This window comes from Saccoglossus kowalevskii, chromosome 16, assembly GCF_978046115.1.
Source record: "Saccoglossus kowalevskii chromosome 16, keSacKowa6.1, whole genome shotgun sequence".
Taxonomy (NCBI): domain Eukaryota; kingdom Metazoa; phylum Hemichordata; class Enteropneusta; family Harrimaniidae; genus Saccoglossus; species Saccoglossus kowalevskii.
Window position 1 is genome coordinate 34,585,275 of NC_140656.1, and position 19,174 is coordinate 34,604,448.

The 19,174-nt window shown below is 46.3% G+C and overlaps 1 protein-coding gene across 2 annotated transcripts in view; it reads right to left on the bottom strand.

Moving 5' to 3' along the window:
- Positions 1-2,007: 2,007 nt before the first annotated feature.
- LOC144358857 (SEC14-like protein 2) overlaps positions 2,008-19,174 on the bottom strand; it is an 80,177-nt gene continuing 63,010 nt past the window's right edge. The window contains exons 11-13 of one of the 2 annotated variants that reach the window (XM_085491413.1): positions 5,387-5,529; positions 4,316-4,467; positions 2,008-3,668 (exon numbers count right to left, since the gene is read on the bottom strand). In XM_085491413.1, the coding sequence (XP_085347539.1) occupies positions 3,547-3,668; positions 4,316-4,467; positions 5,387-5,529 (417 nt within the window). In that variant the 3' untranslated portion in view covers positions 2,008-3,546. Of the gene's footprint in view, positions 3,669-4,315; positions 4,468-5,122; positions 5,530-19,174 lie in introns of those variants that run through there. The other variant, XM_085491414.1, reaches the window with a different exon arrangement.

A 19,174-nucleotide genomic window follows, 5' to 3' on the forward strand; every position in this document is an offset into this window, starting at 1 on the left:
GTCCAAAGCAGGATTCTGTGGTGGTGTGTGACTTCCTGAAAATGTTTCAGAGACAATAGACGGTCTGCAACTCAAACCAATTGATGTGGCAGTCCGAATATGCGGACGGCCACGTTCCTTGGCCCTGAAGGTCAATCAGATGACTGCCCAATCCCTGGGGCGACGCATCCATAATGAGAGTAAGCGAGGGAGTCGTCAGGTATTCCTGTTTTCAAGTTCCGTGCGTCCTTCCACCAAAGGAGAGCCGCCATCGCTTGGTCGAACAATTAAATCTTGAATGTCAGGTTCTGCATGTGGACCCTGTAGTCAGGTAAGCACTTCTGAATCAGATGAGACCAGAGAGCTGCTAATGGAACCAGACGACGAACTGACGTCATTTTGCCAATAAGCTGCATCAGTTCGTGTATCAATGCCGATCCCATTGACCGGAGTTGGCTGGTGAGCTCTGCAAGGGAGTCACATTGCTCCGTAGAGGAAAATAGGCCCTTTCTCAGTGTTGAACTGCATACCCAGAAAAACCAGGCTGTGGGATGGCATTGGGTTGGACTTGGCTATATTTATTAAAAAGCCCAACTCGTGGAGGAGCATTAGTGTCAGTCGTACATGCTCCACTAACACCTCCCTGTCTTGATTGTGTAATAACCAGTCGTTGAGGTATGGGTTCAGATAGACCGACGACCGGTGTAGCAGCTGGGTCACTTGTTTTAGCACTCTGGTGAAGACGTATAGTGCCGAGCACAGACCGAAAAGTAGTAAACTCGTAAACGTTGCCCTGTAATGGGAATCTGAAATACCGGCTGCATGAGTGGTGAATGGGAATGTGGAAGTAAGCATCGCTAAAGTCCAGCGACACCAGCTGGTGTTTCCATTCGCAAGCGTTCGAGATCCATACATATCGCCCTTTTCTCCAGAAGGCTGGCTACTTCCTGTCAGATTGTCTCCGCCTTGACCTCGTCCCGCTGCAAAAGACCTGAGGGAGGATGAGGAGTCGGGAAGAGGAGATCGAAGAGGAATTCGATACCCACGTGACACTACTTCAAGCGTCCAGGGATCAGAAATTCTCCTGTGCCAAGCTGATAAGTGCTGCATAAGGCGCAATCCAATGGGAAGTAGCGGACGGGGGGTCAGAGCTAGTGCTTCCCGAACTCCAACTGCTTGTCCTTTTCTCCCGAAGGGTACCAATCGCCCCATCCATCTCTCTCTAAGCCTCTTCTATAGCTTTGGTCACACGAGGTGCCCAGGGGAGTTGGCCAGAGGACGTGGTGTCCACGTCAGCAGTGGGAGAGGAGAGCGCCGATGGAAACGAGTCCAAAGGCGACTCTCCCATCCGGGGGAGTGGGATTACCACCGGCCCTATACGAAACAAAAGTCTCGCGGCTATCAGTGCCCGGTTCACAAGCTGCAACCTTAACTGCATATTACCCTATGGTGTTCTTTGTGGACCCAGATATATTCCCTAATTGTTTCCGTTCGAGGCTGTAATCTGTAATTAAGCCTAACGAGTAATAAATGGAATTATTATTTCCACAGACTTTCTGGTAGGTGATGTAGTAAGCTGAAAAGAAGTTAACATTGCTTACAATGAAATCACCATTATTATATGAAATTAATATCTCTACACATGGAGATATAAAATGTACATGTATATTTCTGTCATGAAATAGCAACAAAGGATTCATCATTCTGACTGTTACTTTGTTTTAGTATACTGACCAATTTGGATCAACACAATCTGGCAATTGCAATGTGATGTCTAATACACCCTGCAAATCTGTGGTGAACAACTAGTTGCCAAGTCAGTAGCCCTACATATAGCGCTGTATTGCTCATTGCGAACTGAATGACAAAATACTTGTTGCGTATCACCTGTTCGTATTATGCTAACCCAGACACGCATGTTCACAGGATTACCAAGTCAAATATTAATTATCAGTAGTAGTAGTAGTAGTAGTACACATGCTGTACACCTTTTCACTCACCGAAAATAAAGAGTGAAATGTCTATTCATGATTTGCATAATATATTTATTGCATTTTTAGAAATACAATTTTTCTATATGGTAACATCAATATGTTTATAAATGAATAAAATAGTTCAAGGAAAGAAAGTACTACAAAAGAAAGTATTGTGAATAAAATCACCCAATCGCTATTTTTTTTCACTACTTTACATTAAATAATTTTTTTAAAGATTACTGTTGGTTAAATTTGGGAATACAATATTTATATTTTGGAAACTTTAAAAGGAAGTGCATTTCATTACAATGAACAATGTCTATAAATCCTATTTTGTGTGTCTTTTTCTTTTCAATGGCTAAATTGTGATTATTAATTGTTCTAGTTACAACAATGTAAAGTTTTATGAGTAATACAGTATTTGATCTAAAACAGGTTTATGCTACGTGTTTGCCATAAGAATGGAAATTAAGAGTCATAATACATCGATGGTACAATGAGCAGATGATCTTGTTTGTGATATTGGAAGATGATGTTGGTTCTGACTATTAGATGATATCTCTAGATCTAGCCAGTAATGTGAGGGCGCTTACACTGTTGGCAAGTCTGTTTACGCAATTTATATTGATTTTTCACGAATGTTTTAAGAATAAGGGAAGCAACCTAATATTTGCTTTGAGACATATATGTCGGAAAGACTGGGAATTTCAAAGCATCTATTAATCGATTGAAGGACTCATGGAGCAACACAAGTAGTGTGACCATTTAAGTAATCTAAGCAAAAAGCAAATAATTGACAATTGTTTTATTATTTGTAGTGGGAGCAGGCGTAATGACAACACTATATATATATATGATGTTGGTTGATTCTCATTTACATTTAAGCATTGCTTTAGTTTGAAATGGAGTTGAAAGATGTGGTGTCAATGTAGCAGTTCGTACAATTATTGCTAAGTACAATAATATTGTGAAGCACTGGGGAAAATAGTCAGTGTGTGTGATCCAAATATCACTGATTTAACCCCGAGACAAGCTATCGTTTACAAGAGAAACAATTACTAGGAGATCCAGGCACTTTTTATCTTGGTATTATGCATTATTCACGTCTACTTTAAGTAAGGAGCAATGGATAGTATTGAGAGATCACCTATCAGAATAAATTCATACAAAATAACCCCAGCTATTTCATTAGGTCACACATAAATCACAGTGCATCACGCATAGTTTGAAGGTATACCTTAGAATAAAACATTTTGTGACATTAACACCTACCAATAATTTAAGGTTGTAACCAAGGTAACAATCATTTTCCATACAATGGGCCATTCCAGTTTATATCTGCACCCCCCTGTTGATAAGCTTGTGTGTTTATTTCATACAGGGTATAATTTCCATGGGTGTATAAGTCATAAAACTTTGTTTGAAAAATAAATTATTAAATTAAAAAAACAATCAAATATTAAATGCATTTAAGATGTGAGACCATCACGTCTATTAGCATTGATTTGTAAGACTCATAATTTTGTGTTGATTACACATCTTATCAACACCTAGCTGTAATGAATCAATTGCAGGTGTTTTTGTTTTAAACTTAAAGATCAGTTGAAGCTTCTAACTCTCTCTCTAATTCTTCATCTGGCTTTAATAACTCAATGATATATTTCACCTTCTTACTTTTAATCCAACTAAAGGAATTATCAAATCGTACGATATCTAAAAGAAAAACAGAATTATAATACTTTGTTAAGAACAGTGAAAAATATAAAACTATTTGTTTCTTGATCAGACAAAAAAACAGATAGACCAGCTACGAGATAATAACCGAGCATAAACGATATTAATTAATATTCATTCTGATATTAAATTAATATTGATGCTCCTCCACAGATACATCCTTGAACGCGATAAAATCATGAGTAGAACGCCTTCTGAACTAGACACTAGCAGAGTAAACTTATTGCAAATTTGTGCAATTTTGGGGCCAGTTTGTTCTTACAATATGTACAAGGTCTATTGAAATACGGTGATTGATTCTTGAGATATTGGTGTAAAAAGATGGAACTGGCTGATTATGCAAATTATGTATTAGTATGCATGTACTCTAATCCAAAACTAATCAGATTTTTTGCATTGTCATTCACCTTACACTTGTTAAGGGTCATTCCCTTTGTTTTTATTTCAACGCCAGGTATGATTTTCACATGACAACTACTAATCAAAGGTTCTGGCAAAGCAACCACTATGCAGTACGTACAGGCTAGTATGGGCAGAGAAGAAATCGAAAATTTGACCGTCTTTTTCGTATCTCTTCACCTAAATTATAACTTAATAATCACAAATTGGAAGTGTTTAATACTTACATGTTCCTATTTCATCACATGTCAGCTGTCCATCCTCCATTACAAAATTGCAATTATAACGACTGACAGGTAACACTTCAATCAGCTCACTTTCTCCATTCTTTCTGAATATGCCAAATCCAATATCTGCATTCTGTGTCTGAAATTCCCATCTGTGAATAAGAAAGCATTCCACTAATGTTTTTTTTACCTTTTGCACCAGTACTAAACTGACTGGTAAAAATATTCTATATATATGCTATTTTTTTTTGTACTTGTACTACTTATTTCTACAAAATGCCTCGAAAATGAAAATGTGAAGGTCTTATCAGGTCTTTAGCATAGTCATTCTTGAGATATTGGTGTAAAAGCTGGAACTGTCTAATTATGCAAATTATATATTAGTATGAATGTATTTTAATCCAAAACTAATCAGATCTTTCGCATTTCATTTTTATTAAAACGCAATAATTGTTCTGAAGATATCTATGGAAAAGCTGAAAATTGGTTAATATTTCTGCACATTAAGTAATTAATATGCATAGATTTTAATCCAAAACTAATCAGGTCTGTACATTGTTGAGTATCTGTGTATCAAGTTTCATTAAAATGCAAGGATTAGTTTTTGAGATAATGATGGCACAGATATACATGCAAGACAGCACACAGGTGTCAAAAATAAATAATGTTTACCAACCTTAAAACAGACAATACTATGGTTGTTTCAAATTTTATATCCAACACAGCCCCTCTGCCAACCACGGCAGTTTACCAACCTTAAAACAGACAATACTATGGTTGTTTCAAATTTTATATCCAACACAGCCCCTCTGCCAACCACGGCAGTTTACCAACCTTAAAACAGACAATTATATGGTTGTTTCAAATTTTATATCCAACACAGCCCCTCTGCCAACCACGGCAGTTTACCAACCTTAAAACAGACAATACTATGGTTGTTTCAAATTTTATATCCAACACAGCCCCTCTGCCAACCACGGCAGTTTACCAACCTTAAAACAGACAATACTATGGTTGTTTCAAATTTTATATCCAACACAGCCCCTCTGCCAACCACGGCAGTTTACCAACCTTAAAACAGACAATACTATGGTTGTTTCAAATTTTATATCCAACACAGCCCCTCTGCCAACCACGGCAGTTTGGAAACTCTCAGTGCTGAAGGTTTTATCTTTCAAGTAGTAAGACACAGGAACTTTACCACCATAATTTATCTGAAAATGATAATATAAAAAACATATGAATGTACATTTTGGATGCCATTCTGAGATTTCATATAGTACTGAAGAGTAGATTTTGAATAATAAGCCTGGTATGGGCCACCGTCTAGTGAATGGATGCTGGATTATAGGCCTGGTATGGGGCACCGTCTAGTGAATGGATGCAGGATTATAGGCCTGGTATGGGCCACCGTCTAGTGAATGGATGCAGGTCTGGATTATAGGCCTGGTATGGGGCACCCATCTAGTGAATGGATGCAGGATTCTAGGTCTGGTATGGGGCACCGTCTAGTGAATGGATGCAGGATTATAGGCCTGGTATGGGGCACCCGTCTAGTGAATGGATGCAGGATTATTGGCCTGGTATGGGGCACCGTCTAGTGAATGGATGCAGGTCTGGATTATAGGCCTGGTATGGGGCACCGTCTAGTGAATGGATGCAGGATTATAGGCCTGGTATGGGGCACCCGTCTAGTGAATGGATGCAGGATTATAGGCCTGGTATGGGGCACCGTCTAGTGAATGGATGCAGGATTATAGGCCTGGTATGGGGCACCCGTCTACTGAATGGATGCAGGATTATAGGCCTGGTATGGGGCACCGTCTAGTGAATGGATGCAGGATTATAGGCCTGGTATGGGGCACCCGTCTAGTGAATGGATGCAGGATTATAGGCCTGGTATGGGGCACCGTCTAGTGAATGGATGCAGGATTATAGGCCTGGTATGGGGCACCGTCTAGTGAATGGATGCAGGATTATAGGCCTGGTATGGGGCACCCGTCTAGTGAATGGATGCAGGATTATAGGCCTGGTATGGGGCACCGTCTAGTGAATGGATGCAGGATTATAGGCCTGGTATGGGGCACCGTCTAGTGAATGGATGCAGGATTCTAGGCCTGGTATGGGGCACCGTCTAGTGAATGGATGCAGGATTATAGGCCTGGTATGGGGCACCATCTAGAGAATGGATGCAGGATTATAGGCCTGGTATGGGGCACCGTCTAGTGAATGGATGCAGGATTATAGGCCTGGTATGGGGCACCGTCTAGTGAATGGATGCAGGATTATAGGCCTGGTATGGGGCACCGTCTAGTGAATGGATGCAGGATTATAGGCCTGGTATGGGGCACCGTCTAGTGAATGGATGCAGGATTATAGGCCTGGTATGGGCCACCATCTAGTGAATGGATGCAGGATCATAGGCCTGGTATGGGCCACTGTCTAGTGAATGGATGCAGGATTATAGGCCTGGTATGGGCCACCATCTAGTGAATGGATGCAGGATTATTGGCCTGGTATGGGCCACTGTCTAGTGAATGGATGCAGGATTATAGGCCTGGTATGGGCCACTGTCTAGTGAATGGATGCAGGATTATAGGCCTGGTATGGGCCACTGTCTAGTGAATGGATGCAGGATTATAGGCCTGGTATGCGGCACCCGTCTAGTGAATGGATGCAGGATTATAGGCCTGGTATGGGCCACTGTCTAGTGAATGGATGCAGGATTATAGGCCTGGTATGGGCCACCGTCTAGTGAATGGATGCAGGATTATAGGCCTGGTATGGGGCACCATCTAGTGAATGAATGCAGGATTATAGGCCTGGTATGGGGCATCCGTCTAGTGAATGGATGCAGGATTATAGGCCAGGTATGGGGCACTGTCTAGTGAATGGATGCAGGATTATAGGCCTGGTATGGGGCACTGTCTAATGAATGGATGCAGGATTATAGGCCTGGTATGGGGCACCCGTCTAGTGAATGGATGCAGGATTATAGGCCTGGTATGGGGCACTGTCTAGTGAATGGATGCAGGATTATAGGCCTGGTATGGGGCACCCGTCTAGTGAATGGATGCAGGATTATTGGCCTGGTATGGGCCACTGTCTAGTGAATGGATGCAGGATTATAGGCCTGGTATGGGGCACCTGTCCAGTGAATGGATGCAAGATTATAGGCCTGGTATGGGCCACCGTCTAGTGAATGGATGCAGGATTATAGGCCTGGTATGGGGCACCCGTCTAGTGAATGGATGCAGGATTATAGGCCTGGTATGGGGCATCCGTCTAATGAATGGATGAAGGATTATAGGCCTGGTATGGGGCATCCGTCTAATGAATGGATGCAGGATTATAGGCCTGGTATGGGGCACCCGTCTAGTGAATGGATGCAGGATTATAGGCCTGGTATGGGCCACTGTCTAGTGAATGGATGCAGGATTATAGGCCTGGTATGGGCCACCGTCTAGTGAATGGATGCAGGATTATAGGCCTGGTATGGGGCACCATCTAGTGAATGAATGCAGGATTATAGGCCTGGTATGGGGCATCCGTCTAGTGAATGGATGCAGGATTATAGGCCTGGTATGGGGCACTGTCTAATGAATGGATGCAGGATTATAGGCCTGGTATGGGGCACCCGTCTAGTGAATGGATGCAGGATTATAGGCCTGGTATGGGGCACCCGTCTAGTGAATGGATGCAGGATTATTGGCCTGGTATGGGCCACTGTCTAGTGAATGGATGCAGGATTATAGGCCTGGTATGGGGCACCTGTCTAGTGAATGGATGCAAGATTATAGGCCTGGTATGGGCCACCGTCTAGTGAATGGATGCAGGATTATAGGCCTGGTATGGGGCACCATCTAGTGAATGGATGCAGGATTATAGGCCTGGTATGGGGCATCCGTCTAATGAATGGATGCAGGATTATAGGCCTGGTATGGGGCATCCGTCTAATGAATGGATGCAGGATTATAGGCCTGGTATGGGGCATCCGTCTAATGAATGGATGCAGGATTATAGGCCTGGTATGGGGCACCCTTCTAGTGAATGGATGCAGGATTATAGGCCTGGTATGGGGCACCCGTCTAGTGAATGAATGCAGGATTATAGGCCTGGTATGAGCCACCATCTAGTGAATGGATGCAAGATTATAGGCCTGGTATGGGGCACCATCTAGTGAATGGATGCAGGATTATAGGCCTGGTATGGGGCATCCGTCTAGTGAATGGATGCAGGATTATAGGCCTGGTATGGGGCACCCGTCTAGTGAATGGATGCAGGATTATAGGCCTGTTATGAGCCACCATCTAGTGAATGGATGCAGGATTATAGACCTGGTATGGGGCACCATCTAGTGAATGGATGCAGGATTATAGGCCTGGTATGGGGCATCCGTCTAGTGAATGGATGCAGGATTATAGGCCTGGTGTGGGCACCCGTCTAGTGAATGGATGCAGGATTATAGGCCTGGTATGGGGCACCATGTAGTGAATGGATGCAGGATTATAGGCCTGGTATGGGGCATCCGTCTAATGAATGGATGCAGGATTATAGGCCTGATATGGGGCACCTGTCTAGTGAATGGATGCAGGATTATAGGCCTGATATGGGGCACCGTCTAGTGAATGGATGCAGGATTATAGGCCTGGTATGGGCCACCATCTAGTGAATGGATGCAGGATTATAGGCCTGGTATGAGCCACCATCTAGTGAATGGATGCAGGATTATAGGCCTGGTATGGGACACCCATCTAGTGAATGGATGCAGGATTATAGGCCTGGTATGAGCCACCATCTAGTGAATGGATGCAGGATTATAGGCCTGGTATGGGGCACCCATCTAGTGAATGGATACAGGATTATAGGCCTGGTATGAGCCACCATCTAGTGAATGGATGCAGGATTATAGGCCTGGTATGGGGCACCCATCTAGTGAATGGATGCAGGATTATAGGCCTAGTATGAGCCACCATCTAGTGAATGGATGCAGGATTATAGGCCTGATATGGGCCACCATCTAGTGAATGGATGCAGGATTATAGGCCTGGTATGAGCCACCATCTAGTGAATTGATGCAGGATTATAGGCCTGGTATGGGGCACCCATCTAGTGAATGGATACAGGATTATAGGCCTGGTATGAGGCACCCATCTAGTGAATGGATGCAGGATTATAGGCCTGGTATGGGCCACCGTCTAGTGAATGGATGCAGGATTATAGGCCTGGCATAAGCCACCATCTAGTGAATGGATGCAGGATTATAGGCCTGGTATAGACCACCGTCTAGTGAATGGATGCAGGATTATAGGCCTGGTATGGGCCACCGTCAAGTGAATGGATGCAGGATTATAGGCCTGATATGGGCCACCATCTAGTGAATGGATGCAGGATTATAGGCCTGGTGTGAAACACTCTCTGATTGGTGGATGCAGGATTATAGGCCTGATATGGGACACCATCTGGAGAGTGGATGCAGGATTATAGGCCTGATATGGGCCACCATCTGGAGAGTGGATGCAGGATTATAGGCCTGATATGAGACACCATCTGGAGAGTGGATGCAGGATTATAGGCCTGATATGGGACACCATCTGGAGAGTGGATGCAGGATTATAGGCCTGATATGGGACACCATCTGGAGAGTGGATGCAGGATTATAGGCCTAATATGGGACACCATCTGGAGAGTGGATGCAGGATTATAGGCCTGATATGAGACACCATCTGGAGAGTGGATGCAGGATTATAGGCCTGATATGGGACATCTGGATAGTGGATGCAGGATTATAGGCCCGATATGGGACACCATCTGGAGAGGGGATGCAGGATTATAGGCCTGATATGGAACACCATCTGGAGAGTGGATGCAGGATTATAGGCCTGGTATGAGACACCATCTGGAGAGTGGATGCAGGATTATAGGTCTGATATGAGACACCATCTGGAGAGTGGATGCATGATTATAGGCCTGATATGGGACACCATCTGGAGAGTGGATGCAGGATTATAGGCCCGATATGGGACACCATCTGGAGAGGGGATGCAGGATTATAGGCCTGATATGGGACACCATCTGGAGAGTGGATGCAGGATTATAGGCCTGGTATGAGACACCATCTGGTGAGTGGATGCAGGATTATAGGTCTGATATGAGACACCATCTGGAGAGTGGATGCAGGATTATAGGCCTGGTATGAGCCACCATCTAGTGAATGGATGCAGGATTATAGGCCTGGTATGGGCCACTGTCTAGTGAATGGATGCAGGATTATAGGCCTGGTATGGGGCACCCGCCTAGTGAAACGATGCAGGATTATAGGCCTGGTATGGGCCACTGTCTAGTGAATGGATGCAGGATTATAGGCCTGGTATGGGCCACTGTCTAGTGAATGGATGCAGGATTATAGGCCTGGTATGGGGCACTGTCTAATGAATGGATGCAGGATTATAGGCCTAGTATGGGGCACCCGTCTAGTGAATGGATGCAGGATTATAGGCCTGGTATGGGGCACTGTCTAGTGAATGGATGCAGGATTATAGGCCTGGTATGGGGCACCCGTCTAGTGAATGGATGCAGGATTATTGGCCTGGTATGGGCCACTGTCTAGTGAATGGATGCAGGATTATAGGCCTGGTATGGGGCACCTGTCTAGTGAATGGATGCAAGATTATAGGCCTGGTATGGGCCACCGTCTAGTGAATGGATGCAGGATTATAGGCCTGGTATGGGGCACCATATAGTGAATGGATGCAGGATTATAGGCCTGGTATGGGGCATCCGTCCAATGAATGGATGCAGGATTATAGGCATGGTATGGGGCATTCGTCTAGTGAATGGATGCAGGATTATAGGCCTGGTATGGGGCACCCGTCTAGTGAATGGATGCAGGATTATAGGCCTGGTATGAGCCACCATCTAGTGAATGGATGCAGAATTATAGACCTGGTATGGGGCACCATCTAGTGAATGGATGCAGGATTATAGGCCTGGAATGGGGCATCCGTCTAGTGAATGGATGCAGGATTATAGGCCTGGTATGAGGCACCCGTCTAGTGAATGGATGCAGGATTATAGGCCTGGTATGGGGCACCATGTAGTGAATGGATGCAGGATTATAGGCCTGGTATGGGGCATCCGTCTAATGAATGGATGCAGGATTATAGGCCTGATATGGGGCACCTGTCTAGTGAATGGATGCAGGATTATAGGCCTGATATGGGGCACCTGTCTAGTGAATGGATGCAGGATTATAGGCCTGGTATGGGGCACCGTCTAGTGAATGGATGCAGGATTATAGGCCTGGTATGAGCCACCATCTAGTGAATGGATGCAGGATTATAGGCCTGGTATGGGGCACCCATCTAGTGAATGGATGCAGGATTATAGGCCTGGTATGAGCCACCATCTAGTGAATGGATGCAGGATTATAGGCCTGGTATGGGGCACCCATCTAGTGAATGGATACAGGATTATAGGTCTGGTATGAGCCACCATCTAGTGAATGGATGCAGGATTATAGGCCTGGTATGGGGCACCCATCTAGTGAATGGATGCAGGATTATAGGCCTGGTATGAGCCACCATCTAGTGAATGAATGCAGGATTATAGGCCTGATATGGGCCACCATCTAGTGAATGGATGCAGGATTATAGGCCTGGTATGAGCCACCATCTAGTGAATTGATGCAGGATTATAGGCCTGGTATGGGGCACCTATCTAGTGAATGGATGCAGGATTATAGGCCTGGTATGGGGCACCGTCTAGTGAATGGATGCAGGATTATAGGCCTGGTATGGGGCACCGTCTAGTGAATGGATGCAGGATTATAGGCCTGGTTAGGGGCACCGTCTAGTGAATGGATGCAGGATTATAGGCCTGGTATGGGCCACCATCTAGTGAATGGATGCAGGATCATAGGCCTGGTATGGGCCACTCTCTAGTGAATGGATGCAGGATTATAGGCCTGGTATGGGCCACCATCTAGTGAATGGATGCAGGATTATTGGCCTGGTATGGGCCACTGTCTAGTGAATGGATGCAGGATTATAGGCCTGGTATGGGCCACTGTCTAGTGAATGGATGCAGGATTATAGGCCTGGTATGGGCCACTGTCTAGTGAATGGATGCAGGATTATAGGCCTGGTATGCGGCACCCGTCTAGTGAATGGATGCAGGATTATAGGCCTGGTATGGGCCACTGTCTAGTGAATGGATGCAGGATTATAGGCATGGTATGGGCCACCGTCTAGTGAATGGATGCAGGATTATAGGCCTGGTATGGGGCACCATCTAGTGAATGAATGCAGGATTATAGACCTGGTATGGGGCATCCGTCTAGTGAATGGATGCAGGATTATAGGCCAGGTATGGGGCACTGTCTAGTGAATGGATGCAGGATTATAGGCCTGGTATGGGGCACTGTCTAATGAATGGATGCAGGATTATAGGCCTGGTATGGGGCACCCGTCTAGTGAATGGATGCAGGATTATAGGCCTGGTATGGGGCACTGTCTAGTGAATGGATGCAGGATTATAGGCCTGGTATGGGGCACCCGTCTAGTGAATGGATGCAGGATTATTGGCCTGGTATGGGCCACTGTCTAGTGAATGGATGCAGGATTATAGGCCTGGTATGGGGCACCTGTCCAGTGAATGGATGCAAGATTATAGGCCTGGTATGGGCCACCGTCTAGTGAATGGATGCAGGATTATAGGCCTGGTATGGGGCACCTGTCTAGTGAATGGATGCAGGATTATAGGCCTGGTATGGGGCATCCGTCTAATGAATGGATGAAGGATTATAGGCCTGGTATGGGGCATCCGTCTAATGAATGGATGCAGGATTATAGGCCTGGTATGGGGCACCCGTCTAGTGAATGGATGCAGGATTATAGGCCTGGTATGGGCCACTGTCTAGTGAATGGATGCAGGATTATAGGCCTGGTATGGGCCACCGTCTAGTGAATGGATGCAGGATTATAGGCCTGGTATGGGGCACCATCTAGTGAATGAATGCAGGATTATAGGCCTGGTATGGGGCATCCGTCTAGTGAATGGATGCAGGATTATAGGCCTGGTATGGGGCACTGTCTAATGAATGGATGCAGGATTATAGGCCTGGTATGGGGCACCCGTCTAGTGAATGGATGCAGGATTATAGGCCTGGTATGGGGCACCCGTCTAGTGAATGGATGCAGGATTATTGGCCTGGTATGGGCCACTGTCTAGTGAATGGATGCAGGATTATAGGCCTGGTATGGGGCACCTGTCTAGTGAATGGATGCAAGATTATAGGCCTGGTATGGGCCACCGTCTAGTGAATGGATGCAGGATTATAGGCCTGGTATGGGGCACCATCTAGTGAATGGATGCAGGATTATAGGCCTGGTATGGGGCATCCGTCTAATGAATGGATGCAGGATTATAGGCCTGGTATGGGGCATCCGTCTAATGAATGGATGCAGGATTATAGGCCTGGTATGGGGCATCCGTCTAATGAATGGATGCAGGATTATAGGCCTGGTATGGGGCACCCTTCTAGTGAATGGATGCAGGATTATAGGCCTGGTATGGGGCACCCGTCTAGTGAATGAATGCAGGATTATAGGCCTGGTATGAGCCACCATCTAGTGAATGGATGCAAGATTATAGGCCTGGTATGGGGCACCATCTAGTGAATGGATGCAGGATTATAGGCCTGGTATGGGGCATCCGTCTAGTGAATGGATGCAGGATTATAGGCCTGGTATGGGGCACCCGTCTAGTGAATGGATGCAGGATTATAGGCCTGTTATGAGCCACCATCTAGTGAATGGATGCAGGATTATAGACCTGGTATGGGGCACCATCTAGTGAATGGATGCAGGATTATAGGCCTGGTATGGGGCATCCGTCTAGTGAATGGATGCAGGATTATAGGCCTGGTATGGGGCACCCGTCTAGTGAATGGATGCATGATTATAGGCCTGGTATGGGGCACCATGTAGTGAATGGATGCAGGATTATAGGCCTGGTATGGGGCATCCGTCTAATGAATGGATGCAGGATTATAGGCCTGATATGGGGCACCTGTCTAGTGAATGGATGCAGGATTATAGGCCTGATATGGGGCACCGTCTAGTGAATGGATGCAGGATTATAGGCCTGGTATGGGCCACCATCTAGTGAATGGATGCAGGATTATAGGCCTGGTATGAGCCACCATCTAGTGAATGGATGCAGGATTATAGGCCTGGTATGGGGCACCCATCTAGTGAATGGATGCAGGATTATAGGCCTGGTATGAGCCACCATCTAGTGAATGGATGCAGGATTATAGGCCTGGTATGGGGCACCCATCTAGTGAATGGATACAGGATTATAGGCCTGGTATGAGCCACCATCTAGTGAATGGATGCAGGATTATAGGCCTGGTATGGGACACCCATCTAGTGAATGGATGCAGGATTATAGGCCTAGTATGAGCCACCATCTAGTGAATGGATGCAGGATTATAGGCCTGATATGGGCCACCATCTAGTGAATGGATGCAGGATTATAGGCCTGGTATGAGCCACCATCTAGTGAATTGATGCAGGATTATAGGCCTGGTATGGGGCACCCATCTAGTGAATGGATACAGGATTATAGGCCTGGTATGAGGCACCCATCTAGTGAATGGATGCAGGATTATAGGCCTGGTATGGGCCACCGTCTAGTGAATGGATGCAGGATTATAGGCCTGGCATAAGCCACCATCTAGTGAATGGATGCAGGATTATAGGCCTGGTATAGACCACCGTCTAGTGAATGGATGCAGGATTATAGGCCTGGTATGGGCCACCGTCAAGTGAATGGATGCAGGATTATAGGCCTGATATGGGCCACCATCTAGTGAATGGATGCAGGATTATAGGCCTGGTGTGAAACACTCTCTGATTGGTGGATGCAGGATTATAGGCCTGATATGGGACACCATCTGGAGAGTGGATGCAGGATTATAGGCCTGATATGGGCCACCATCTGGAGAGTGGATGCAGGATTATAGGCCTGATATGAGACACCATCTGGAGAGTGGATGCAGGATTATAGGCCTGATATGGGACACCATCTGGAGAGTGGATGCAGGATTATAGGCCTGATATGGGACACCATCTGGAGAGTGAATGCAGGATTATAGGCCTAATATGGGACACCATCTGGAGAGTGGATGCAGGATTATAGGCCTGATATGAGACACCATCTGGAGAGTGGATGCAGGATTATAGGCCTGATATGGGACATCTGGATAGTGGATGCAGGATTATAGGCCCGATATGGGACACCATCTGGAGAGGGGATGCAGGATTATAGGCCTGATATGGAACACCATCTGGAGAGTGGATGCAGGATTATAGGCCTGGTATGAGACACCATCTGGAGAGTGGATGCAGGATTATAGGTCTGATATGAGACACCATCTGGAGAGTGGATGCATGATTATAGGCCTGATATGGGACACCATCTGGAGAGTGGATGCAGGATTATAGGCCCGATATGGGACACCATCTGGAGAGGGGATGCAGGATTATAGGCCTGATATGGGACACCATCTGGAGAGTGGATGCAGGATTATAGGCCTGGTATGAGACACCATCTGGTGAGTGGATGCAGGATTATAGGTCTGATATGAGACACCATCTGGAGAGTGGATGCAGGATTATAGGCCTGGTATGAGCCACCATCTAGTGAATGGATGCAGGATTATAGGCCTGGTATGGGCCACTGTCTAGTGAATGGATGCAGGATTATAGGCCTGGTATGGGGCACCCGCCTAGTGAAACGATGCAGGATTATAGGCCTGGTATGGGCCACTGTCTAGTGAATGGATGCAGGATTATAGGCCTGGTATGGGCCACTGTCTAGTGAATGGATGCAGGATTATAGGCCTGGTATGGGGCACTGTCTAATGAATGGATGCAGGATTATAGGCCTAGTATGGGGCACCCGTCTAGTGAATGGATGCAGGATTATAGGCCTGGTATGGGGCACTGTCTAGTGAATGGATGCAGGATTATAGGCCTGGTATGGGGCACCCGTCTAGTGAATGGATGCAGGATTATTGGCCTGGTATGGGCCACTGTCTAGTGAATGGATGCAGGATTATAGGCCTGGTATGGGGCACCTGTCTAGTGAATGGATGCAAGATTATAGGCCTGGTATGGGCCACCGTCTAGTGAATGGATGCAGGATTATAGGCCTGGTATGGGGCACCATATAGTGAATGGATGCAGGATTATAGGCCTGGTATGGGGCATCCGTCCAATGAATGGATGCAGGATTATAGGCATGGTATGGGGCATTCGTCTAGTGAATGGATGCAGGATTATAGGCCTGGTATGGGGCACCCGTCTAGTGAATGGATGCAGGATTATAGGCCTGGTATGAGCCACCATCTAGTGAATGGATGCAGGATTATAGACCTGGTATGGGGCACCATCTAGTGAATGGATGCAGGATTATAGGCCTGGAATGGGGCATCCGTCTAGTGAATGGATGCAGGATTATAGGCCTGGTATGAGGCACCCGTCTAGTGAATGGATGCAGGATTATAGGCCTGGTATGGGGCACCATGTAGTGAATGGATGCAGGATTATAGGCCTGGTATGGGGCATCCGTCTAATGAATGGATGCAGGATTATAGGCCTGATATGGGGCACCTGTCTAGTGAATGGATGCAGGATTATAGGCCTGATATGGGGCACCTGTCTAGTGAATGGATGCAGGATTATAGGCCTGGTATGGGGCACCGTCTAGTGAATGGATGCAGGATTATAGGCCTGGTATGAGCCACCATCTAGTGAATGGATGCAGGATTATAGGCCTGGTATGGGGCACCCATCTAGTGAATGGATGCAGGATTATAGGCCTGGTATGAGCCACCATCTAGTGAATGGATGCAGGATTATAGGCCTGGTATGGGGCACCCATCTAGTGAATGGATACAGGATTATAGGCCTGGTATGAGCCACCATCTAGTGAATGGATGCAGGATTATAGGCCTGGTATGGGGCACCCATCTAGTGAATGGATGCAGGATTATAGGCCTGGTATGAGCCACCATCTAGTGAATGGATGCAGGATTATAGGCCTGATATGGGCCACCATCTAGTGAATGGATGCAGGATTATAGGCCTGGTATGAGCCACCATCTAGTGAATTGATGCAGGATTATAGGCCTGGTATGGGGCACCCATCTAGTGAATGGATACATGATTATAGGCCTGGTATGAGGCACCCATCTAGTGAATGGATGCAGGATTATAGGCCTGGTATGGGCCGCCGTCTAGTGAATGGATGCAGGATTATAGGCCTGGCATGAGCCACCATCTAGTGAATGGATGCAGGATTATAGGCCTGGTATAGACCACCGTCTAGTGAATGGATGCAGGATTATAGGCCTGGTATGGGCCACCGTCTAGTGAATGGATGCAGGATTATAGGCCTGATATGAGACACCATCTGGAAAGTGGATGCAGGATTATAGGTCTGATATGAGACACCATCTGGAGAGTGGATGCATGATTATAGGCCTGATATGGGACACCATCTGGAGAGTGGATGCAGGATTATAGGCCCGATATGGGACACCATCTGGAGAGGGGATGCAGGATTATAGGCCTGATATGGGACACCATCTGGAGAGTGGATGCAGGATTATAGGCCTGGTATGAGACACCATCTGGAGAGTGGATGCAGGATTATAGGTCTGATATGAGACACCATCTGGAGAGTGGATGCAGGATTATAGGCCTGGTATGAGCCACCATCTAGTGAATGGATGCAGGATTATAGGCCTGGTATGGGCCACTGTCTAGTGAATGGATGCAGGATTATAGGCCTGGTATGCGGCACCCGCCTAGTGAAACGATGCAGGATTATAGGCCTTGTATGGGCCACTGTCTAGTGAATGGATGCAGGATTATAGGCCTGGTATGGGCCACTGTCTAGTGAATGGATGCAGGATTATAGGCCTGGTATGGGGCACTGTCTAATGAATGGATGCAGGATTATAGGCCTGGTATGGGGCACCCGTCTAGTGAATGGATGCAGGATTATAGGCCTGGTATGGGGCACTGTCTAGTGAATGGATGCAGGATTATAGGCGTGGTATGGGGCACTCGTCTAGTGAATGGATGCAGGATTATTGGCCTGGTATGGGCCACTGTCTAGTGAATGGATGCAGGATCATAGGCCTGGTATGGGGCACCTGTCTAGTGAATGGATGCAAGATTATAGGCCTGGTATGGGCCACCGTCTAGTGAATGGATGCAGGATTATAGGCCTGGTATGGGGCACCATCTAGTGAATGGATGCAGGATTATAGGCCTGGTATGGGGCACCATCTAGTGAATGGATGCAGGATTATAGGCCTGGTATGGGGCATCCGTCTAATGAATGGATGCAGGATTATAGGCATGGTATGGGGCATTCGTCTAGTGAATGGATGCAGGATTATAGGCCTGGTATGGGGCACCCGTCTAGTGAATGGATGCAGGATTATAGGCCTGGTATGAGCCACCATCTAGTGAATGAATGCAGGATTATAGACCTGGTATGGGGCACCATCTAGTGAATGGATGCAGGATTATAGGCCTGGTATGGGGCATCCGTCTAGTGAATGGATGCAGGATTATAGGCCTGGTATGGGGCACCCGTCTAGTGAATGGATGCAGGATTATAGGCCTGGTATGGGGCACCATGTAGTGAATGGATGCAGGATTATAGGCCTGGTATGGGGTATCCGTCTAATGAATGGATGCAGGATTATAGGCCTGATATGGGGCACCTGTCTAGTGAATGGATGCAGGATTATAGGCCTGATATGGGGCACCTGTC